General features: G+C 38.0%; 1 protein-coding gene across 2 annotated transcripts in view; it reads left to right on the top strand.

Moving 5' to 3' along the window:
- KIF4A (kinesin family member 4A) overlaps window positions 1-26,668 on the top strand; it is a 119,905-nt gene that overhangs the window by 6,134 nt on the left and 87,103 nt on the right. For both annotated transcript variants that reach the window (XM_049643914.1, XM_049643913.1), the window contains 3 exons: window positions 71-163; window positions 3,196-3,362; window positions 3,602-3,696. In XM_049643914.1, the coding sequence (XP_049499871.1) occupies window positions 71-163; window positions 3,196-3,362; window positions 3,602-3,696 (355 nt within the window). The remainder of the gene's footprint in view (window positions 1-70; window positions 164-3,195; window positions 3,363-3,601; window positions 3,697-26,668) is intronic.

Genomic DNA, 26,668 nt, shown 5'->3' on the forward strand with positions numbered 1-26,668 from the left:
ATTTTAAAAGTCACCCAAGATTACCACTATTAACATCTTGTGTTTGCCACTTTATTTTTAACAATACCAGATTTACAACGAAGAAATCTTGGATCTTCTATGCCCGTCTCGTGAGAAAGCCTCTCAAATAAATATACGGGAAGATCCTAAGGAAGGCATAAAGGTGTGTTTGTCTCTCATTTAATGTTACTGAAAAATGTTGGCCACCACTAACATTTACATATCTTTTATTTGCCACTGTGGTTTTAAATGACTACTGACATCTCAGTCTTTCGGGTTTTGTGGGATCTTAATTCCCTTTGTTAATCTAGAATTCCTAAATGGGAGCTCTTGTGGGGAAGGAAGTTTTATCGTCTTCTTGTTACCTATTTCTCATTTTTATTTAAATTCTTTAATATATTGTGCAGTACTGGTTTCAGGAATAGAATTTGGTGATTCATCATTTACATATAACACCCAGTGCCCTCCTTAATACCTATCACTCATTTAGCCCAATCCCCCCATTCCACTCCCCTAATAAAATAAGATAAAAACAGGGAGGGAGGCAAACCATAAGATACTCTTAAATACAGAGAACAAACTGAGGGTTATCTTCCTGTTACCTCTTGAAGGAATGTTAATATCAATCAATTAAATATTTATTATTTACAGAGTCCTAAGACCAGGCTATTTATTTAGTACAGTAACCACTAGCCACAAATGGCTATTTAAACTTAAATGAACTAAAATATAATGAAATTTAAAATTGAGTCCCTTCGTCACACCAGCCACATATCAAGTGCCCACTAGCTATATGTGGCTGGTGGCTACTGTAGGACAGCACAGATATAGAACATAACCATGGTCACAGAAAATTTGTTGGGACAGCACTGTAACAGACATTGTGCTAGGCATTGGGATGATATTTAAAAAGGAAAAAGGGTGAATAATATAAAAAAATTTAAAATCCATAAGTACCAAAGGAAGAAGAGATCACTTACATGAGAGGCTTCTGTCATATGGTTTAGATGCGGGATGAGGAGCTGAACAGAAAATTCAAGGCAAGGTTGGGAGTTTAGTATACGGGAGTGGACCAAATCCAGAAGGTAGAATCAAAAACATATACAGCTTAGATCTAGCTCCAGCTTGAGTATTCAGGGGTGGAGAATCCAAGGCTGGAAGCGGATGAGTCTATATAACTTGGGAAAAATTGGTAAAATAGTATCTTACCCATCTCCTTTTCCTTCCTCTCTTCCCTGCATGGAAAGTTGAAGGTTTAGGGTACAGGTACATGAGGAGCAGCTGTGCTTATGATTTTTTTTCTTCTGGTCATTAGCCAGGTATTAAAGCAAGGCTTGAAAGGTCAGACTTATTTGAAAGCCTGAAAAATTTGGAATACAGGGAGACAATTTGGATAGTGGGGATACAAAACCTGGGCAAAATGTGTGCTATTGCCAGAAAGAATATTGGTACTGAGCCAGGTTTTGGCCCATTTCCAAGATCTTTTATATGCATGCCAAGGCAGGAATTAAATCCCAAGCATTATTTGAGGTAAAATTTTCAGTACAAAGAAGTGTGAGTATCTGACTTAAATTAGAGTGGGTAAGAACAAGTTTGTAAACACTCTTCAAATGGGATGGATGGAATATAAGTAGAGAAAAGAAGTAAGGGTATTCTTGTAGCAAGGAGTAGCTTAAGCAGGAAAACAGGAAATATACTCTTGGGGATAATAAGACTACACCGGTCTGTTTGGATTAGAGGATTTGAGTTGAGAATTAATAGATGTGTTAGGACCAGATTATGAAGCCAGGCTAAAGCATCATGTGTTCCATCCCTGTGAACAGTTTATAAATGAGATTGCTATGGCCAGTTTTACCAAGATTTTGTCTTATGTGTGTATCTCTCCAGCTATGTTAGCTCCTGAAGTTTAAGAGTGTCTTAAAAATCTCCTTGGGAGCACCTGGGTGGCTTGGTTGGGCAGCAGACTCTTGATTTCGGCTCAGGTCATGATCTTGTGGTTTGCTGTCAGTGCGGAGCCTGCTTGGGATTCTCTCTCTCCCTCTCTCTCTGCCCCTATACCACTCATGTATGCGCACGTGCTCTCTCTTTCTCTCTCTCTCTCAAAATAAATACATACACTTCAAAGAAAAATCTCCTTGGATCCTCATTATTTAGCGCAGAACTTAGTAATTTGGTGACATTTTAGGAAGCAGGATTTTAGGGAGACTGAACAGAAGTAGACTGAAAAGGAGACAGACTAGGAAGACAGATGAGGAAGGCCTGTTGGAGAAACTTTGCCTTATTCTTCACGCATGTAGTAAGATTCACCTGGACTAGGCAAGTAGATGTGGAAAGGAAAAGGAAGTGATGGAGGCAAAAGAAAAATGACTAGGAGCTGGTGATAGATGAGACAGGGAGAAATGGGAGGCAAAGAATTGAAGGTGAATCTGAGGTTTTGAGAACAGAGATACTGATAGAAGTAGAGAAGTAGTGGAGAGAATCAGTGTTAGTGGAAAGATGAGTTTGGTTTACAATTCACCGTTTTCAAAGTGTAAAAGGCAGGTAATTTGAAATGAAAGACTAGAAATTAGGGCCACAGATATAGATTTGGGAGCCATGGAGTAATAAAATAATAGCATATTTGGGCTAGAAGGGACATTATAATCATCTAGGGCAATCTTCAGAGACTCCAAGAGATTTTAACTTGTACAAATTCTCTCAGGTGGATATGTACCAAGCCTAGGACTCTGTTTTCCTGCTATTTCCCCTAGTGAAAATGAAGTATAAAACAGGTCAGAGGTATACGAAGGATCATAGGGTCACATGGAGAAAGTAGTAAAGAGAAATACCATAACTATTTGTGTTGCCCTTCTTGGGGCCAAAGCTTACCTTCACTTGGGGGTTCTCCAGAAGGCACCTATTCATTGCTTTATCCTAAAATCTAGAGATCTCTTCTAGCTCCAGTATTGTCTGGTACCCTTGTTTTGGAAGTCCCTAGGGGAGATTAGAGACCTTGGTTTGCAGTGATCACAGAGTTGCTAGTCAAACAGTCCTCATTACCACAACGGTTCTATTTATTGAGGTTCTATTGGAACACGAAAGCATTATTTTTTTAAACTACCAATCCCTGTATCTCTGATAAAGTATTTAAAGTAGAATCTAAAATAAGTAAATAAAGTTGAATCTTAAGGAAATTTTTTTCTTTCTCTGAATTAGATTGTGGGACTCACCGAGAAGACTGTTTTAGTTGCTCTGGATACCGTTTCCTGTTTGGAACAGGGTAACAACTGTAGGACTGTGGCCTCCACAGCTATGAACTCCCAGTCATCCCGATCTCATGCCATCTTTACAATCTCCGTCGAACAAAGAAAGAAAAGCGACAAGTAAGTTACAGTTACAGCTTCAAGAGTCAACATTTTTAACTTAGTTCAACTGAAGTTGAGTGTTAAGTTGCTTCTTTGGCTGATTGACAATTCCTTGGAGATCAGTACTCTGAGTACTGGTAGCCAGTGGAGCCATTTGGGCTGACTTGGAAGAACATGAGAGCCAGCAGGTCAGCTTTGACACTCAGCTGCCTTCAAGCTCACGTACCATTCTCATTGGTGTCTTCTTGTCATCACAGGAATAGCAGTTTTCGTTCCAAATTGCATCTTGTAGACCTTGCCGGATCAGAAAGACAGAAGAAAACCAAGGCTGAAGGAGACCGTCTAAAAGAGGGTGAGAGAAATTAAGGCCACAGTTGTAGATGAAAATTTGCAGTACTCTTACTGTGTTGTTGCTGCCTTGACTGAAGTATTTCAGGTCGTATTCTAAAGGTAGCTGCAATTCAGGTTTGAGGCTGATTTCAGAAATAGTGAAACATTGTTTCTTTCCCTTACACTCATTTTCTAATGTAGGGATGAGATTTGGATCTGGCCCTGGGTTTGATTTCATCTGGTCCAGGCAAGTTTTAGTTTTTGTTCTGCTTTAAACCCCAACTACTTATGATTAAAATCAGTATCCTGATTCTGTCATCTGAAGCATTCACTGTCCTTCTCAGACACTGTCACTTATAAACCTCATCAGCATGGTTTCCAGATGTTCATTTAAGTTGTTGGATATACACAATGAAGCTCCTAAGGCTGAAAGAACCCCGTGGTGTATGCTATTAGACAAATTTGTCTAGCATGATAGTGGCCTGGTAATCTGCATGCTTTGGGAATGATCTTTCAAATGATTATTAATCTAGGTAACAAAAATTAACAACCAGCTCCTATTTCTCAGTGTTGTACCTAAGGATCTCATAAAAGATTTTGCCAAATGCCTTGCCACAGTTCAGGTATACTATGTCTGCCATATTTCTCATAGCTACCAGTTCAGTAACAGTACAAAAAAGAAATAGGGGCGCCCGGATGGCTCAGTCAGTTGAGCATCTGACTCTTGGTTTCAGCTCAGGTCATGATCTCAGGGTTGTGAGATTGAGCCCTGTGTTGGACTCTACACTTAGCTTGGGATTCTCTCTCTTTTCCTCTGTCTCTCTCCCCACACTCACACGTGCTCTCTAAAAAATTTTCAAAAAAAAAAAAAAAAGAAATAAGGATTAGACTAAATTGACTTTGTGAATTCAAGCTGGCTTCTAGCATTTATTCTTCCATTCCTAGGTTCTTGCAAGCCATCCCTGTAATATTCTGTCCCATAATAATCTAGAAGACTTACATCAAACTTACTGGTCTATAATTTATAGAATTAACTTATACCTCTTTTTTTTTTTTTTCGAAAATTGAAATTGCATCTGTCCAGTCTTCTGGGATGTCTTTCTCTGTGCTTCCTCAAAGATCATTGACATAGCTTCAGCATTCTTATTTGAAATTACTCTCATTTTTCTTGGTAATAATTCCTCTGGCCCAAGATATTTGAACTCCTGTTAAAGTAGTTCAGTTCTCACTTACTACCCCTTTACTCATATTGGGCTTCAGTTCCCTCCGGGGAACTGAGGATGCAGAAGCAAAAATAGTAATTGAGGAATTTTACCTCTGTCATATATCATTATTATACTGCTGGCACAGGGCAGAGACCTATTTCTTCCTCATTCAGCTTTTTGTTCTGAATGTATTTGAAAGTGCCCTTTTTGTTCTGTGTTTGCACTGTGAGATTTAGCCTTCTTAATACTATTTTTAAAGGTTCTTCTGCCTCTGTCTTTTTTAAGGTTTACAGTTCTGAGTTTTTTTAACAGCTTTATTGAGATCTAATTCACATACCATAAAAATCACTCATGTAAACTGTACATTTCGGTAGATTTTAGTATATTCACAGAGTTGTGCAACCATCACCACAATCTAATTTTGGAACATTATTATCAACCTCAAAAAGAGACTCCATACCAATTAGCAGTCACTCCCCATTCCCACCCCCTTCTCTAGCCCTAGGCAACCATAACCTGTATTTCATATAAATATAGTCATAGAATATGTGGTCTTTTGGGAGTGGCTTGCTTCACTTAACATAAGATTTTTAAGGATCATCCATACTTCATTCACTTTGATTGCAGAATCATATTCTGGTGTATGGATATACAACATTTTGTTTGTATCAGTTGCATACAATTTGGCTATTTTGAATATTGCTCTCTGAGCATCTGTATATAAGTTTTTGTGTAGACAAATGGGTTTTTTGGGGTTTTTTTGTTTTTGTTTTTTAAAATTTTGTAGATAGAGAGTGAGAGAGCACGAGTGGGGGGAGCGGGAGAAGGGGAGAGAAAGGGAGAATCCCAAGCAGGTTCCATGCCAGCATGGAGCCCAACATGGGACTTGATGACCCAAGCCAAAATCAAGAGTCAGACATCCAACTGATCAAACTACCCAGGCGCCCCAGTGTAGACAAATGTTTTAATTTCCGTTTAGGTATATACCAAAGTGTGTAATAGCTGGGTCGTATGGTAACTTTTTAAATTTATTTTTTTTAATTAAAATGTAATTAATATACCATAAAATTCACCCCTTTAAACTGTACAATTCAGTAATTTTTATATATTCACAAAGTTGTGTAACCATCACCACAGTAAGTTTTAGAACATTTTCATCACCCCAAAAAGAAAACCCACACGCATTAGCAGTCATTTCCTATTTTTTCCCAACCTCCCCCCACTCCCACCCTGCCTGTCTATGATTAATCCTCTTTCTGTCTCTACAGATTTGCCTATTCAGGACATTTCATACACATATGATCATACAATATATGGTCTTTGTGACTGGCTTCTTTCACTTAACAGTGTTTTCAAGGCTCATCCATGTTGTGTAACATGTATCACTACTTCATTGCTTTTTATTGCCGAACAATATTCTATTACATAAGTATATTAATACTATTATTAATTATTAATACATATTCATATATATATTTATCCATTGATAGACATTTGGGTTGTTTCCACTTTTGTTTTTTATGAATAATGCTGCGATGAGCATTGATGTACAAGTTCTCAAGTGGGTGTATGTTTTCATTTCTCTTGGGTCTATACCTAAGAGTGGAATTGCTGGATCATATGATAACTCTGTGTTTAACTTTTTGAAGAACTGCCAGACTGTTTTTCACAGGAACTATACCACTTTAACTTTCTTAGGATTTTTATTTTTAGAAATCTAATTCTAGTTCTAAAAATAGGATTCTAATTCTTTCATATTCTTACTTTTATTATTTTTTGTTTTTTTATTTTATTTATACTTCTCCCCCCATTCTTTTCTTTTTAATTTTTTATTTTTGAGAGAGAGAGGATGCAAGTGATCAAGGAACAGAGAGGGAGAGAGACAGAATCCCAGGAGGGGAAGAGAGAGGGAGAGAGAGAGAAGCGGGGCTCACCAGACATGGGGCTCCAGCTCACCTGACGCAGGGCTCAAGCTCACCAACTGTGAGATCATGACCTCAGCTGAAGTTGGATGTTTAAACGACTAAGCCACCCAGGAGCCCCTATTATTTCTTTAATTGTAGCCATCCTAGTGCGTGTGAAGTGATAACTCATTGTGGTTTTGGTTTGCATTTCCTCAGTGGCTAATGATGTTGAGCATTGTTTCATGTGCTTATCAGCAATTTATATATCTTTTTAGAACAATGTTCATTCAGATTCTTAGCCCATTTTTTAATTGGGTTATTTATATCTTTATGGTTGAGTTATGTGTGTTCTTTATACTAAGCCCTTATCAGTTTATGAATGTTCTGGATACTAACCCCTTATCAAATACATGCTTTGCAAATGTTTTCTCCCATTCTCTGGGTTATGTTTTCACTTACTGATGCTATCCTTTGAAGCACACAATTTAAAAAAACTTGATGACATCCATTCATCTACTTTTTCTCTTGTTGTGTGTTTGGTGTCATATCTTTAAAAAATGCCTAATCCAAGGTCACAAAGATTTATGCTTGTTTTCTTCTAGGAGTTTTATGGTTTTAGATGCTGTATTTAAGTCTTTGATCCATTTTGAGTTAATTTTTGTATATGGTGTGAAGTGGCAGTCCAAACTTCAGTCTTTTTGCATGTAGATATTCAATTATCCCTGCATCATTTGTTGAAAAGACTATTCTTTCCCATGGAACTGTCTTGGCATCATTGTCAAGAACAACTGGCATCTCAATTCTATTCCATTGATCTGTATGTCTATCCTTATGCCAGTACTATACTATCTTGATTACTGTAGCTTTGTAGTAAGTTTTGAAATCAGGAAGTGTGAGTGCTTCAACTTTGTTCTTTTTCAAGATTGTTTTGGCTATTCTGGGTCCCTTGCATTTCCATATGAATGTTAGGATCAGCTTGTCACTTTCTGCAAAGAAGGCAGCTGGGATTTTCATAGGGATTGCGTTGAATCTGTAGATCAATTTAGGAAGTATTGCCATCTTAATATTAAGTCTTTCAATTCACAAACCTCAAATGGCTTTCCATTCATTTAGATCTTAAATATCCTTCAATACTTTTTTTAACTTTCAGAGTATAAGTTTTACACTTGTTAAACTTATTCCTAAATATTTTGTTCTTTTCAATGCTGTTGTAAATGGAATTTCATTATCAAATTGTTTATTGAGCTTTGTATAGTGATCTTGTATCTGCAACCTTGCTGAATTTGTTAGTTCTAATAGGTCTTTAATGGATTCTTTAGGATTTCTATATACAAGTTCATGTCATCTGTGAACAGAGATAATTTTACTTCTTCCTTGCTAGTCTGGATGCCTTTATTTCCTTTTCTTGCCTCATTGTCCTGGCTAGAACCTCTAGGACAATGTTGGATAGAAGTGGTGAGAATGGATATTGTTGTCTTGTTCCTGATTTTAGGGGAAAAGCACTCAGTTTTTTACTATTAAGTATGACGTTAGCTGTGGGTTTTTCTTTTCTCTTTATAATTTTTTTAATGTTTATTTATTTTTGAGAGAGAGAGAGAGAGAGAGAGAGCACATGCGTGAGCAGGGGAGAGGCAGAGAGAGAGGGAGACACAGAATCGGAAACAGGCTCCATGCTCTGAGCTGTCAGCACAGAGCCTGGAGTAGGGTTTGAACCCATGAGCCACAAGATCATAACCTGAGCTGAAGTCGGATGCTTAACTGACTGAGCCACCCAGGCACCCCAGCCGTGGGTTTTTCATAGATGCCCCTACCTGGATGAGGAATTTCTGTCTATATCTAGTTTGTTGAGTGTTTTTATCATGAGTTTGTCAAATGATTTCTCATCATCTATTGGCATGATCATATTATTTTGTTCATTATTCTGTTGATATGGTTTATTGCATTAAATGATTTTTGGATGTTAAACCAATCTTGTTTTCCTAGAATAAACCTAACTTGTTGCTTTAGTATATTTAGTGACTTTCTTGGACTAATTCTGTAATTCCCAGTAGTATACAGTCACAGAAGGTTAGTAGTTGGTCAATGATTGGTCTCAGATTTCCTTAAATGCCTTGAACTATAACTTTTCCAGCATTTGCCTAGGGCTCTGTATTAGGTGTTGGGGCTTGTCCCTAACACTCAGACTTGTTACAACTCTATCTTAGTCACTTCTTGAACTGGGCCTCAAAGTCAGCCAGGGGTACAAGATAAGGGCTTTTTAGGTATTTCCTGCCATTTTTAGGTCTTTCCTGAGCATGCACATAGCTTTCTAGATCTCCAGAAATATATCCTAGCTTTTTAAAGCCCCCTGTGGACACTTCATTCCCCAGATCTTCCTTTTAAGTTTTCAAGCAGGCTCTTATTTAAAACTGTGGCTATTAAGTTTGGTGTGTATTGTCACCAGATATTTTTCTGTACATAAGTGTGGATATACATGTAGTAATATATTTGTTATATGCCTTTACAGTTTTTAGTATTGCTAAGTTAATTTTGTTTGAATTACACAAGTAATGTATGGATAAATTCCTAGTATAAAAACACAAGCAACGCAGATGAAGAGAAAAGCCCCCCTTGATCTACCTCCCAATCCTAATCTAGGAATAACCACTTTCACCTGCCTGGTTTTTTAATTGGTGTTTCCCTGTTGTTTTTATTTTTTTATTTTTATTTTTTTTTTTTAATTTTTTTTTTCAACGTTTTTTATTTATTTTTTGGGACAGAGAGAGACAGAGCATGAACGGGGGAGGGGCAGAGAGAGAGGGAGACACAGAATCGGAAACAGGCTCCAGGCTCCGAGCCATCGGCCCAGAGCCTGACGCGGGGCTCGAACTCACGGACCGCGAGATCGTGACCTGGCTGAAGTCGGACGCTTAACTGACTGCGCCACCCAGGCGCCCCTCCCTGTTGTTTTTAAAGACAAATACTATCATACTGCATATATTATTTTTCAACTTCCTTTTGTCTCAATATCTTTGAAATCTTTTTGTATCACTATATAAATCTGCCTCATTTTTAGAACTGCTATATAGAATTCTACACTGTTCAAAGTCTACCATGTTTATTTAACTATTCCTGTTTTGAATGACATTTAGGCTGTCCAGTTTCTAGCTATTGCAAAATGATATCTCAGTCGATAGCAATGTATATGATATATACTTGAGAGTATTCTCTAGATTATATACTGGGAAGAGGAATTGCTAGGATGAAGGACATACACATTTGAGATTTTCTTTTTTTTTTATTTTTTTTAACGTTTATTCATTTTTGAGACAGAGAGAGAGCATGAATGGGGGAAGGTCAGAGAGAGAGGGAGACACAGAATCTGAAACAGGCTCCAGGCTCTGAGCTGTCAGCACAGAGCCCGACGCGGGGCTCGAACTCACGAGCCGTGAGATCATGACCTGAGCCAAAGTCAGACGCTCAACTGACTGAGCCACCCAGGCACCCTGAGATTTTCAATACTGCTAAATATTGTTCTCCAAAATATCTGTCCCAGTATGCATGCTATCTATACTATATGAGGATGTTTCCCTGTACTGTTGACAGTATTCATATCATTGATCTTTTTATTTTTGTCCATCTTGAACATTGCATGTTATTTTTAAAAATTTGTATTTCCCCCAATGACTTGTGAAATTGAACATTTTTTTCATGTTATTGGCCATTTCTCTTTCCATTTCTGTGAATTGCCTGTTCATACCCTTTGATTACTTTTCTTCTTTCAGGTTATATTTCTCTTGTTGACTTTAGAAGTTGTTTATATATTCCAGATATTAATAACTTGTTGCGTATATATTACATATATTTTTCTCAGTCTCATTTTTTAACTTTGTAATCTTTTCATTCATGTTTTCCCAATTTTGTTTTCCTAATTTTTTCTTGAGGTAAAATTTATTACAATAAAATGCACATATTTTAAATGTTCAGTTTGTTGAGTTTTGATAGTTGTGTATGCACTTGTGTAACTATCATTCCCTTGTACCCTTTCCCAGTCAACCCACCCTACCCATTTTCCACCTTAAGCAACCACTTTCTTTCTGACTTCTGTCACCATAGATTAATTTTGCATGTTCTTAGACTTCATATTAATGGAATCATATCATTTTTATTTGCCTGGCTGCTTTTATTTACCATAATGTGGTTAGTTGTGGGCGTTTTTGGAGATTCGTCCATGTTCTTGCTTTGATTAATGATGTGTTCCTCTGTGTTGCTGAGTAGTATTCCATTATATAATTATACCACTATTTGTCTTTCCATTCTCCTTTAGATGGAAATTTGGGTCATTCCCAGTTGTTAGCTATTATGAATAAGGCTCCCTTGAGCATTCATGTGCAGGTCTTTTTGTTAATATATGTTTTCATTTCTCTTGGGTAAATACCTAGGAGTGGAAGAGGTAGATGTATGCTTAACGGTATAAGAAAATGCCTAATGGTTCTCAGTTTGTACCATTTCTAACAGTTTGTATCATTTCAGCAACATATGAGAGTTCCAGTTCATCACAGTCTTAGAAACATTAGTGTGAGTGTCAACTGGCATCTCATCATGGTTCTAATTTGCATTTCAAAGATGACAATGTTGAGCCTCTTTTCATGTACTTACTGTCTATTTATGTATCTTATCTTTTGAAGTGTCCTTCAAGTCTTTTACCCATTTTAACAAATTGAGTTATTCATCGTTTTATTGATGATTTGTGAGAGTTCTTTATATATTTTGGATTCAAATGTCAGATAGTGCATATTACAAATATTCTTTTATAATCTGTGGCTTGTCTGTGTTTTTAATGATATCTTTGAGCAGAAATTTTGATTTTTGTGAAGTACGGTTTCTTATTTCTTTTCATTAATGCTTAGAAAAGCTCTAAAAGCTTTTAGCATAAAAGCTTGTGTCCTGTCCACGAAATCTTTGCCTGCCCAGAGTCATGAAGATAATCTCCCATGTTTTCTACTTGAAGCTTTATAGTTTTAACTTTTACATTAGTTTTGTAATCTATCTTTAATTAGTTTTTGGTTATAAAGTGAGATAGGGGTTGATCATTCCCCTGACCCCACATGGATATCTGGTTGTTCTAGCATCATTTATTAAAAAGAAGTCCCTTTACCCACTGATTTGACTTGGTATCTTGATATGTTGGGTTGAAGATATGTGTGTAGGTGTATTTCTGGACTCCATTCTGCCCTATTAGTATATCTGTTTATTCTTAAGCCCTTTAATAGATATAGTTTATAGTGTATTTTAATCTCTGGGAGGGCAAGTTTCTCCTTACTGTTGTTTTATCAGAACCAGTTTGATTATTTTCTCTTCCAGATGAGTTTTAGAATCAGGCTGCCAAGTTCTATGAAAAATTCACAAATTTCATAAATTCTGAATTCAATTTATAGATTAACTTGAGGAGAATTGTGCCTACTCCTCCAGCAGCATGATCTCTGCATTTTTATTCAAGTCTTCTTTTATGTCTTTCAGTGAGCTTTTATAGTTTTCTTAATATAATTCTTACACCACCTACCTTGGTAGGCATATTCTGGAGTATTATAGTTTGTGTTGCTATTTTGAATATCCCTTCTTCTATTTTATTTTTTAATCCCGTCTAGGAAAAGTATTAATTTTCAAATTTTGATTCTGTATCTTACCACATTGCTGAATTGCTTTCTTAGTTTCTCATTATTTGGCAGTTGCGTTTCTTGGGTTCCTGGGTAGGTATTCATATTATTTTCAAGTAGACACTTTGGCCTCTTCCTAACGTACTTTATTTCTTATTTCAGTACAAGATTGAATAGTACTAGTGATAGTGGCCATTCTAATTTGTTTATTTTTTTTACTCTAGCCGGGATATTGCCAGTGTTTCGCCTTTAATTATCAGTACAGCTCTGGCAGCTATCCTTTGTCAAGTTAAGGAAGTGACTTTTCATTCCTAGTTTGCTAAGAATTACATATTTTTAAAATAAGAAATGAGTATTGAGTTTATCATTGGGAATTAATGATCATGTAGTTTTTCTTCTTTTAACCTATTGTTAGAATGAATTGTAAAAATAACTTTTCTATCAGTGAATCGTCCCCAATTGAACATGATAAGTTATTCTTCCTGTACATTACTGGGTTTCATGTACTAATTTTCAATTTAGGGCATTTACACATATGTTCCTATGAGAGAGTAGCCTGTAACTTTTTTTTATATGTGTGCTCCTTTTGTCCAGTTTTGGTTTGAAGGTTTTGCCAACTGTATAAAATTAGTTGGGAAACTTTTGATTTTTTTTCTGTGGTCTGGTACAGTTTAAATAACATGGGAATTATCTTTGAAGTTTTCTTGAATAATTAGATTTTCTATATCTGGAGCCAATGTTGATCATTTATATTTTCTTTTTTTTTTTTTTTTAATTTTTTTTAAATTTTTTTTTCAACATTTATTTATTTTTGGGACAGAGAGAGACAAAGCATGAACGGGGGAGGGGCAGAGAGAGAGGGAGACACAGAATCGGAAACAGGCTCCAGGCTCTGACGCGGGGCTCGAACTCACGGACCGCGAGATCGTGACCTGGCTGAAGTCGGACGCCCAACCGACTGCGCCACCCAGGCGCCCCGATCATTTATATTTTCTTAGAAAACTATTCACTTCGTCTAGATTGTCAAATTTATTGGCATAATTTTGCATATGGATTTACTTTATAGTTTTAATCTCTATATCTGTAATTATGTCTCTCCTTTTAGTTCATTTGTTTATGTATTTTCTCTTTTTTTCTATCACATTTGACAAATTTGTTAATTAACTGTCCTTTTTTCTGTTTTTTTTTTTTTTGCTCTCTATTAATGACTTCTTCCTCAGTTGTTTTATTTTGTTTGTTATATTTTTTGTATTGCTTCCTGAGTTGAAAGCTTAGTTCTTTTTTTTTCTTTTTTTTAAGCTTTTAGAGAAGTCAGCATGGTATAATGAATACCCCATGTACCTGTCCTACAGTTCCAACAATTGCTAATTTATGACCAGTCTTGTTTTACCTGTATCCTGACTACTTTCTCCCACTGATATTATTTTGAAGCAAATCCCAGATATATTTTTTTATTAATTTCAGTTTGTATCTGAAAAAATAAGAACTTTTAAGAATATAGTCACCTAAAAATTAATAATAATTCCTTAATATCATTAAATATCTTGTTAGTGTTCAAATTTCCAATAGTCTCATTAATTCTGTTTATTTGGGGCCACCTGGGTGGCTCAGTTGGTTAAGCATCCAACTCTGGCTCAGGTCGTGATCTCACAGTTCGTGGGTTCAAGCCCTGTGTGGGGCTCTGTGCAGACATGCTCAATGTCTGGAGCCTTCTATGTCTTCCTCTCTCTCTGCCCTCCCCTGCTCGCGCTCTGTCTCTGTCTCTCTCGAAAATAAAATAAAACATTTAAAAAATTCTGTTTATTTGGATCAAGATCTAAGCGAAGTCCACACATTGATCTTACTTGATAGGTTTTTTAAAGTCTCTTTTAATCTGTGAATATCGCCTCCATCTCTCCTTACCCCTCAATTTCCTGGAATATTTATTGAAGAAATCAGGTTGTCTTATAGAATTTCTCATAGTCTGAATTCTGCTGATTGCATCCCATGTAGTTTTAATATGTTTCTCTTTCCTTTATATTTCCTACGAATTGGTAGCTAGATCTAGAGCCTAAGTGACATTCAGGATAGATTTTTTTCTTTTTTTCCTTTTATGTATACCATTTGATTATCTCTCTTTTGGTAGCATAGTTCACTTGTTTTCAATTGTTCTCTAAAAAGATACATTTAAAACTATACATTTTCCTCTAAGTACCACTTGGATATGGTCTTATAATTTTGAGAAATAGTCCTCTATTAATTTCTAAGTTAGATGATCATACTGCCTTTTTAATTTTTCCTTTAACCTAAGAATTATGTAGAAGGTGTTTCTATGTACCCTATTATTGCTTATTTCTGATACATTGCATTATGACCGATAATGTGTGTGACTTCTGGTTTTTGAAATTTGGCCTGATTCTTGTTTGGTCTTTGTTGATATTCCATGTGTATTTGAAAAAAGTGTGTTTTCTGTTGGGCATATAGTTCTATATGTGCCTATTAGATAAACTCTCTAATTATATTATTCAGATCCTTCATGTTCTTTCTTGTTATTTGCTTAATAAGTTATTTTGTCACAATATGACCAAGGATTTGTCAGTTTCTCCTTGTATTTCTTTATACATTAGATATATGTATATATATGCATTGTATGCATTATATATATGTATACACACACATTTTTTGCAGCTATTTTTTTAATTGAAGTGTAGTTGACATACAATGTTATATTAGTTTCAGGTGTACAACTTAGTGATTCAATGATCCTATACATTACTCAGTGCCCATAAGTATAGTCACCATCTATCACTATACAATGTTATTACAATTATATACATATATATTTTTTTAATGTTTATTTTTGAGAGACAGAGTACGAGTGGGGAAGAGGCAGAGAGAGCGGGAGACACAGAATCTGAAGCAGGCTCCAGCACGGAGCCCGATGCAGGGTTTGAACTCAATAACCGCAAGATCATGACCTGAGCCAAAGTCAGACACTTAACCGACTGAGCCACCCAGGTGCCCACCCCCCACCCCGATGTTTTCTTTTAACAGAGGGTTTTATCCTACATATATCTTATGTTTGTCTTTGGTTATTCCTGCTGTGTCATTGGTTGCTAGCCCAGAGGTCTGCTCCTACTCTGGTACCACAACCAATTACCATGGACTATTGTCCCAAAGCTTTTTTGCTGAATCCCCTACCTTCAAGTCTGCACTACCCCTAGAGTTGGTGCCACCTTTCACAGCAGTTCTCTCCTGTATGTATTTTTTTCTTCTGTTAGTCTTATACATCTGCTTTCAATCTCTCAAGAATTTTGCAGTCTTGAGCCCACCAGTGATAGACTCACAGGTGGTTAGTGGCTTCTCACTTGGCAGCATCTTCAAAGACTTTTAGGGGTTCTCAAAGGAATTTCACTCAACTGCATTAGAGTTTTGCATACACATTCTGGGTTACCCATTTTAGCTTCAAAGCTTCACTTTCCTCATTTGTAAAATAGGACTCAAATATATACATACCCCCACAGGGATGTGAGGGTTAAGTGAACTCATATATATAAAACATGCAGTGTGATTCCTGGTATATAGTAGCTTCTTAATAATCATCAATTCCATCTCCTGTGTTTTACTTGCTCTGGATGGTGGTTAATGAGTATAGGGGCCCTACTGATATTTACAGACAAGCCCAGCTGAACTAAGGACCCTAGAAGCTTGCTAGGGTGCTTGTCAACATTTGAGGTAGATTTTGAGGGTGGAAGAAGCTTTAGGGTGTGACTTGTCCTAGCAGAATTAAGTTTTCTTTAGTTAATAAAATATCATTCCCAAAGCCAAGCTCCCCACTATTAGAGGGAATAATTTTCTACCTATTGAGAGCAAAGAAAGTTGCTAGCCACTCTTGGATATTTTCTGAGGGTGGATACGGCCCATCAGAATTTTGTTGCATATTGCATTATTGGAGGTGGAGGAAGGCAATGTACTCAAGTAGATTTGATTTATGAGGCAAAGAAGTTTATGATAAAATCATGGCCTCAGGTCAAGTGGGAGATGCCATTAGCTGAAGGGAAATTAGCAAGAAAAGAAGACATAGGTAGAGAGCAGACTACAAAGAGAAAGATAATAAATTTGATTTTGGACATGTCAGATTTGAAATGCATATTAGAAGAATCCAGGAGGAAATGGGAAATTCAGAACTAGAACTCAGAAGCAACATCTGGGGGTGGGGGTGGGGCCTAGCTGGCTCAATCAGAAGAGGATGCGACTTTTGATCTCGGGGTGGTAAATTCGATCCCCAGGTCATAAGTTCGTTCCCCACACTGGGTGTAGAGATTGCTTAAGTAAATAAAACATTTAAAAAAAAGAAGCAAAGCGTCCGACTTCAACTCAGGTCATGATCTCGCGGTCCGTGAGTTCGAGCCCCGCGTTGGGCTCTGGGCTGATGGCTCAGAGCCTGGAGCCTGCTTTGGATTCTGTGTCTCCCTCTCTCTCTGTCCCTCCCCCGTTCATGCTCTGTCTGTCTCTGTCTCAAAAATAAATAAACGTTAAAAAAAATAAAAAAAAGAAGCAAGATCTGAGCTGGAGATAAATAGTTGAAATCCATGGGTAAAGTTGTCTAGGGAGAGTTGTGTAGAGAAAGACTAGATAACAAGAGAGCAAACACTAAATATTAGTGAGGAACACTAAATATTAGTGAGGAGCACTAATATTTAAGAGAAGTAAAAAAAAAAAGAGTCAGGAGTAAATGAGCCACTTAAAGCAGTTGAAGAGATGCAGGAGAAGTAGTAGCTTAAAAGCCAAGGTAAGAGTTTCTAGAAAAGAGAGATTGTCACCTGTATCAGATGTTTCAGAGTGGTTACATAAGTTGAGGACTGAGAAGAGACAGATGGATTTGTGCATTGAGGTTTTTGGTGATCTTTGCCAGAGTGGTGTCATTGAGTGGTATGGAATTAGGGCAGGTTGTATCTGACGGGTGTGGTGGGGATGGGGAGTGCATTTAACTACCGTTCTAAATGTGTTTATCTTATCCATTCATTTCCTTATTCTAAGATCCCTTAACAATACAGAGTGATAATGTATTCGTGTTCTTTTGTCCCTGGTGTTTTGTTTTTTTGTTTTCACTCACTGTTATGTCTGTGAGATTCATTCATCCTGATACATAGAGCTCTGTTCTAAGTTTTTTAAACTAGAGTATTGGGTTTTATTACTGTAAAATCATATCAGTTAAAAGAAAATGATTGCCAATATTTATTCTTAAGATTCCCTTATTTTTTGTTTATTAGCAAGAAGAAGGATACACCCTGGGCTTGTAAACTTGCTTTCTTCAGGAGGATCTAGTTTCTGATTTAAATTGGAATGGTTTTGGTATTTTAATATTTGGAATAATAATTGCTACTGGTTTTGGTAAATAGTATTTAATTCTTTTAGTTCAAGAAAGTCTTTTTTATGCTGTACTTAATCACCTAAAGAGATCTTTTTTTTAATGTTTTTTTATTTCTTTTTTTTGAGAGAGAGAGAGAGAGAGAGAGAGAGAGAGAGACAGAGAGACAGAGTGCAAGCAGGGGAGGGATAGAGAGAGAGGGAGACACAGAATCCAAAATGGGCTCCAGGCTCTGAGCTGTAAGCACAGAGCCTAATGCGGGGCTCGAACTCATGAACTGTGAGATCAGACCTGAGCTGAAGTCGGATGCTGACTGAGCCACCCAGGTGCCCCTAGAGAGGTCTTGTTTAAGCTCAAGTTGTCTGTTTCTTTCAGCAACCCTGTTTTGTAAAGGCCTGTTCTGCTTGTCCTTTCTTTGGCTTTGGAGTCCCCTTATGTGGATTGTTATTTTCCTTTGTCTGCTCATTGGGACTCAAGTGTCTTAGGTCCCAGCATCTGTGTGACTGGAAAGGGCACAGTGGTTTCTGCCCATGAGCCAGCACTGTAGCAGTGGGCATGTTGTCATGTGAGTAAGCTGCTCACACCACTGCGAGGTATCAGGAAGAAGTCTCTCTGTACTCTTGTTCCCTGGTGCTGTCCTTGTCTCAAGGTGGAAAGCACCCAGCCTAACTCTTCAGTTTCTTTTCATCATTTTCACATCCAGAGAAACCTGGTATACTCCCATAGACAATATCAACCGTCCCCTAGGAGTTCATAGAGTCCTGAAGGCCAACCCTTCACCAAAAGCCCTGTTCCCATCCTTGTACTTTGGCTCTACTACATCAGACCCTAAGCCCTTGGCTCAGAGTTCTCATCTCTTCCACAGATGAAAATCTCTGCATCACCCCTTACTATCAGGTCTCAGGCCCATCCTGTGACCTCATTCTCTTGGCTGACTGCAGTACCTACTTGGCTCAAGAACAGAGTGGATGGATCAGACTTGGGAATAGAGGGGATCCTGGGATATCTTTAACCTACCATCTGCCCAAAATCCATCTAAATTTTTAAATATACTACCAAATTCCCATGAAGAAATGAGATCATTCAGTTTTCTAAAGTTTTTTAACTTCTTTAAGTATTATTACCAATTTGATAAGTGAAAATGGTATCTCATTTTCATTTCTATAGTTATTAGTGAAGTCAAGCATACTTTTATATGTATAGGCCATTTATATTCTGGTTTAAATCACCCATTCAAAGTGTTTCTCTCCCTTTAATCAGTGTGGGTGCTGTACATTTCTTGTGAAGTTTTTCTCTATAAACATATTCAGATCCCTGCCAGATAGATTATAAATAAATTACAGATGGATAGCATAGATCATTCAATTGAAGTATAATATACATACAGAAAAGTGCCCACATCTTAATTATACAGCTTGATGCATAAGTGGTGATCAAAAAACAATATTACAAGCATACCACTTATGCCCACTTCCAATCTCTATCTTCTCTACAGGGTAACCTTTGTCTGACTTATTTCATTCAATGTAAGGTTGCCAGAGAAAATATAGGATAGCTAGTTAAATTTGAATTTCAGATAAACGATGAATCATTTTTCATGGAACATACTTATATTACAAATGATTCATCGTTTATCTGGAATTCAAATTTAACTGGTTGTTCTGTATTTTTTTTCTTTTGCTAAATCTAGTAATCCTGACTCAACATTGTGCTTTTGAGATTAATCCATATTATTGCATGTAGTTGTAGTTCATTCATTTTCATCGCTATACATATTCCATTGGTGAATATGCCACAGTTTATTTATCCTTTCTACTGCTGGATGAGCATTTGGGTAATCTCCAGTTTGGGGCTGTTATGAATAGTGCTGCTATGAATATTCTTGTATATATATTTTGGTGAACATATGTACCCAAACTCCTTCAATCCTGAATCCTCCTGTAACTGCTACCCTGTCTCCTTCCCTTTAGAGCCAAGTCCTCAAAAAAGTTAACACTGCTTAGCAACACATGTGATTCACTCTTAGTTACATTTTTTGATGAGCTATAACACATAAAGAAAATTGCATAGATAATGTATATAGTTTAATAATTATTAACTGAACAATCATGTAACTATCACATAGGATGAAAAACCAAACATTTCCAATGCCTGTGTATACCCCTCTCAGGTCATGACCTCCTCCCTTCCCTCTAGAGGTCACCACTCCAGGGGTGCCTGGGTGGCTTAGTCAGTTTGGCATCCGACTTCGGCTCAGGTCATGATCTCACTGTTCCCGAGCTCGAGCCCCATGTTGGGCTCTGTGCTGACAGCTCAGAGCCTGGAGCCTGTTTCGAATTCTGTGTCTCCCTCTCTGTCTCTGCCCGTCCCCTGCTCATGCTCTGTCTGTCTCTCTCTCCTTCTCTCTCTCTCTCTAAAAAATAAATAAACATTAAAAAAAATGTAGAGGTCACCACTCCTGACTTTTATGATGGTGATTCCCTTGCTTTCCTTGATGGTAGTGCCACCTGTGTATAAATCTCTTAAGTAGCATAGTTTAGATTTGTCTATTTTTTAACTTTATATAACTGGAATCATACTGTATGTAATCTTTTGTGTCTTACATCTTCCATTCAACATTGTGAGTGAGAGATTCATCTATGTTGCATATAGCTGTGGTTCCTTTATTTCCATTTTGGTAGAGAATCCCATTGACTGTACCACTATTTATTCTTTCTACTGTTGATGGATAGTAAATTTGTTCCCAGTTTGGGGGTATTATTAACAACACCCTTATGAACATTCTTGTTTATATACCTTGATGCAGATGTATAAGAATTTTCTGGGGTATATACTGAGAAAGAGAATTATTGGATCATAGGGTACATACTCAACTGTCTTCCAAAGTGTTTCAGTGTATGAACATCCCTGTATTTCCACATTCCCCAACACTGTTTGGTCAGAGTTTAAAATTTTTGGCCATCTAGTGAGTGTGGAGTGAGAAATCTCATGTGGTTTATTTATTTTTTATGTTTTTAATGTTTATTTATTTTTGAGAGAGAGGGAGAGACAGAGAGTGAACAGGGGAGGAGCAGAGAGATAGGGAGGCACAATCAGAAGCAGGCCCCAAGCTCTGAGCTGTCAGCACAGAGCCCTACGTGGGGCTCAAACCCACAGACTGCAAGATCATGACCTGAGCCGAAGTCGGACACTCAACCGACTGAGCCACCCAGGCACTCTGCATGTGGTTTTAATGTTCATTACCTCAATGATTAAAAGGATTAACCACCTTTTTCTTTAAATGTTTATTTATTTATTTTTGCGAGGGAGACAGAGAGAGAGAAGGGCATAGGAAAAGAGAGAATCCCGAGCAGGCTCCATGCCATCAGCATGGAGCCTGATGCAGGGCTCGAACTCACCAACTGAGAGACCATGACCTGAGCCAAAATCAAGATTCAGACGATTAACTGACTGGGCCACCCACCTGCCCCAGATAACCTTTTTCTATATTTTTTGGCCACATATATTTTCTTTTCTATAAAATACCTGTTGTAGTCTTGCTCGTTTTTCTATTGTGTCTGTCTTATTACTGATTTTAAAAAGTAGTTTTTTATATGCTGTAGATTCTAGCCACTGTTTAGTTATATTTATTGCAAACCTCCCCACTCTCACATGTTTTGCAAATGTCTTCTCCCTCTTCTCTAGCTTGTCTTTTCACTCTCTTATGATCCTTTTATTTTGTGTCTTGTTTAAGAAATCCTTCAGTACTGCACAGTCTTGAAAATATTCTTTTACATTCTTTAATAAAAGCTTCACAGTTTTGCCTTTCACATTTAAGTCTTTAATATACCTAGAACTGTTTCCTGTACATGGTATGGTGTGAGGATCCAATTTTGTTTTTCCACATAAATACCCATTTGTCCTAACACCATTTATTAAAAAGTCTGTCTTTTCCCCACTGCTGAGCAGTGTGACTTCTGTCATATACTAAGGCCCAAATATGTCTTGGTCTGTTTCTGGGCAGTCTATTTCATTAAGTCTAATTAAATCTTCCAAATCTATGTCCATAGCATATCTCCCCATTTACTTAGGACTTCTTTAATATTGGGCAATAGTTTTCCCTGTAGATGTCTTATACATCTGTTGTTATTTTTTTAACATTTAATTTTTTTATGTTTATTTTTGAAAGAGAGACAGAGCATGATTGGGGGAAGGACAGAGAGGGAGACACAGAATCCTAAGCAGGCTCCAGGCTCCGAGCTGTCAGCACAGAGCCTGACGTGTGGCTCAAACTCACAGACCACAAGATCATGACCTGAGTTGAAGGTGGTCGCCTAACCAACTGAGCCACCTAGGCGCCCCATATATCTGTTGTTCTATTTATAGGTAATTTATATTTTGACAGTATTAGAAGATATTTTTTTAAGTTTTTTATTTTAATTCAATTTAGTTAACATTAGTTCAAGTTGTACAATATAGCAATTCAACAATTCCATACATCACCCACTGCTTATCAAGAGTGCACTCCTTAATCCCCATCACCTATTTAACCCGACCCCCGACCACCCTCCCTTCTGGTAACTGTTATTGTGTTCTCTATAATTATCTGTTTCCTGCTGTGTCTTTATCTTCTTTTCCCTTTGCTCATTTGTTTCTTAAATTCCACATATGAGTGAAATCATATGGTGTTTGTCTTTCTCTGTGTTATTTGCTTAGCATAAGATTCTAGCTCCAACGATGTCATTGCAAATGGCAAGATTTCATTCTTTTTTACCGCTGAATAATATTCCATTATATATGTATACCACTTCTTTATTCATTCATCAATCAGTGGAAACTTGGGCTGCTTCCATAATTTGGTTATTTTAGATAATGCTCCTATAAACATAGGGGTGGAATTAGTGTTTTTGTATTCTTTGGGTAAGTACCCAGTAGTACAATTGCTGGATCTTAGGGTAGTTCTATTTTTAACTTTTTGAGAGACCTCCATACTGTTTTCCAGAGTGGCTGCACCAGTTTGCATTCCCACCAACAGTGCAGGAGGGATCCTTTTTCTCCACATCCTCACCAACACCTGTATTCTTATGTTGTTGATTTTAGCCATTCTGACAAGTGTGTGGTGATAGCTCATTGTAGTTTTGGTTTGCATTTCCCTGATGGTAAGTGATGCTGAACATAATTTCATATGTCTGTTGGCCATCGATATGTCTTCTTTGGAGAAATGTCTGTTTATGTCTTCTGCCCATTTTTTAATTGGATTGTTTTATGGATGTTGAGTTTTATAAGTTCTTACTATATTTTGGATATTAAGGTGCCTGGATGGCTCAGTCAGTTGAGCCTCCAACTCTTGATTTTGGCTCAGGTCGTGATCCCAAGGTCGTAGGATCGGGCCCTGTGGTGGGCTCCACACTAACAACATGGACCCTGCTTGGGATTCTCTCTCTCTCTCTGTCCCCTCCCCCAATTGCGATTTCTTTCTCTCTAAATAAATAAGCTTTAAACATATATATATATATATATATATATATATATATATATATTTGGATACTAGCCCTTTATCAGATATGACATTTGCAAATATCTTCCCCCATTCCATAGGTTGCCTTTTAGTTGTATTGCTTGTTTCCTTCACTGTGTAAAAGCGTTTTATTTTGATGAAGTCCCAATAGTCTATTTTTACTTTTGTTTCCCTTGCCTCCAGAGACATATCTAGAAAGAAGTTGCTATGGCCAATGTCAAAGAGGTTACTGCCTATGCTCTCTTCTAGGATTTTTATGGTTTCAAGTCTCACATTTAAGTCTTTTTTTAATGTTTATTTATTTATTTTGAGAGAGAGAGAAGAATGAGAAGGGGGGAGGGGAGAGAGAGAGAGAGAGAGAGAGAGAGAGAGAGAGAGAGAGAGGAAAATAGAGGAGAGAATCCCAAGCAGGCTCCATGCTGTCAGTGCACAGCTCGATGCAGGGCTTAATATTACTCACCAACCATGAGATCATGACCTGAGCTGAAATTAAGAGTTGGACGCTAGGGGCACCTGGGTGGCTCAGTAGGTTGAGTGTCCAACTTCGGCTCAGGTCATGATCTCACAGTTTGTGAGTTTGAGCCCCGCGTCTGACTCTGTTCTGATAGCTCAGAGCTCAGAGCTTGGAGCCTGCTTCGGATTCTGTGTCTCCCTCTTTCTCTCTGCCCTTCTCCTGCTGTCTCTCTCTCTCTGTGTCTCTCTCTCTGTCTCTCTCTCAAAAATAAATAAACAGGGGCGCCTGGGTGGCGCAGTCGGTTAAGCGTCCGGCTTCAGCCAGGTCACGATCTCGCGGTCCGTGAGTTCGAGCCCCGCGTCAGAGCCTGGAGCCTGTTTCCGATTCTGTGTCTCCCTCTCTCTCTGCCCCTCCCCCGTTCATGCTCTGTCTCTCTCTGTCCCAAAAATAAATTAAAAAAAAAAAAAAACGTTGAAAAAAAATTAAAAAAAATAAAAATAAAAAAAAAATAATAAATAAATAAATAAACATTAAAATTAAAAAAAAAGAGTTGGACGCTTAACCAACTGAGCCATCCAGGTGCCCCTCACATTTAATACATTCTGAATTTATTTTTGTGTATGGAGTAAGAAAGTGGTCCAGTTTCATTCTTTTGCATGTAGCTGTCTAGTTTTCCCAACACCATTTGTTGAAGAGACTGTTCTTTTCCCGTTGGATATCCTTTCTTGTTTGTTGAAGATTGACCATGTAGTTGTGGGTTTAGAAGTGATATTATAAAATCTTTTTTATTGAAATATAAAACCAGGAAATTACATGTAAGCAAATAGCTTGCTGAATTTTCACAAATTGAACAAACTCATGTAACTAGTGTAGGTAGAATATTTAAAAATTTTATATTCTAACCTTATTTTTGGTATGGAAATAAAACTTATTTTTAATATTGATTTTGTCTATCTAGGAACCTGATTCCCTCTCTTGGTCATCTATCTTTACCCACCTTGCTAAAACCACTATGTAAAAGATCATCAGTGATATCTTAATTACCAAAACAAATTGGTTCTTTCCAGTGTTCATCTTACCTGACCTCTTAGTGGCTTTGACATTTGAACACACCCTTCTTGAAACTTCTCTTGGTTTGTAAATCTTCATTCTCCTGGTTCTTTTTCTAACTCGAACTATTCTTTTTCATTCTCTTTTGCTTTTGTTTTTTCCCATTCTGTCATGCTAATTATTGCACCCAGCATGATCTCCTCGATTAGGAATGAGTACCCACTGCCTACTGTTAGCTCTTCCTTAGTAATATTGTAGAGATGCACCCACTTCCTTCTGCCTCTGCAAAGTCCCTGCCTTCACCCTACACACCTGGAGACGAGCCTCCTAGGAGGCTCCAAAGAGGCATTCCGTTCTAAATACCATACCTACATTAACCTCCTTAAAATACCACTTTGTAAAAAAAAAAAAATACTACTTTGTACATGGTACTTTCCCTGATTAGAAACTAAGTGGCACATCACTGCTTCCAGGATGAACTCTAAACACCATAGCCAGGCCTTCCAGATCCCATGTACCCTGGTCCCAGCCTACCTGCTCAGCTGTCTTTCACAGCTTCCCCTGCCCACACTCGCCACCCCAGCTACACAGCCTTCACAACATACCCGGCTAATTCTGGCTTCTGTGCACTTTCATCACAGCCATCTCCTCCTCTCCCAGAATGCTGTCATGCTCTCCTCCCCCATCAAACTATCTACAACATAGCCATGTTTTCAAGGTCCAATTTAAGTCTTAGATTTTTCGATGCTGCCCTTGTAACCATTCCATCTTCTAATGTATTTTTTGTCTCCTTGAGATTCTCTAGTACCAGGGGACTACATTGTCAGTTTCTGGCCCCTATGTCTTTCCAGCTTTATCTCCCACCACCTGCCTACAAACGACAAGGTTCCAACCACAGCAGTCTACTCATCATTTCCAAACAGTAATTTCGTTACAGATCTCTGTGCTGTTGTACTTGTATGTTCTCTGCTAGATTTTTTTTTTTCCCCTCTTCACTGCCTCGCAAATCTGGCTCCATCAAGCGCCCATTTCCTCCTATGTTTTTAACCTCTCCCTTTCTACTGGCTTCCCCCCAACATAGAAGCATACTGATGTGTTTTACCCATTTTAAAACAAAACAAAATCCTTCATCCTCCTACTACAGTTCTCGTCCCTTTACCTTTTACTCTGCTTGCCAGCCTCCTCATCCTCATCCCATTGAAACTGTCCCTGCTGAGGTCACCCAGTGACCTGAAAAACTGGATCCATTAGGCTCTTTTCAGTCCTCCTCCTACTTGGTGACTCCACAGTGCCTGACACCCTGCCCCCCCTTTTTTTTAATATGAAATTTATTGTCAAATTGGTTTCCATACAACACCCAGTGCTCATCCCAACAGGTGCCCTCCTCAATGCCCCTTTATCTAGACAGTCTCCTTCCTCGCTTGGATGTGTGACACTGCCCTCTCCTGGGCTTCCTCTTTTCTGAGGACTCTCTCGGGCTCCTCTTCCACCCACCCATACCTGAACCAGCTCAGGTTTTGTCCTGGATTTTTTTTCTTTTTCTTCCCACTGTTCAAGCCCATCACCTTGCCACCTTCACACAACTGTAGGTGGTCTCACACACTTAGGTGCTTATAACTCTTACCTACACGCTGCCCATCCCAGACCTCTACCTCCAGCCCATACCTTACATCCACATTTCAACCTCTAAATGTAGTTGCCTGTGGGGCAGCTCACGGATGTCCCACAGACACCTCCCATTCCACATATCTAAAACTGAACTCCTCATCCCTCCCTGCTTCTGTGAAAGCTGCCCTTCCATCACCTTCAGTATATAATACCAATATGCCCTCAGTCACCCATGCCAGAAACCAGGGCATCAAGCCATGCTCTTCCTTCACTCTGGTTCCTTCTCCCAA

The sequence above is a fragment of the Panthera uncia genome, chromosome X, assembly GCF_023721935.1.
Source record: "Panthera uncia isolate 11264 chromosome X, Puncia_PCG_1.0, whole genome shotgun sequence".
NCBI lineage: Eukaryota > Metazoa > Chordata > Mammalia > Carnivora > Felidae > Panthera > Panthera uncia.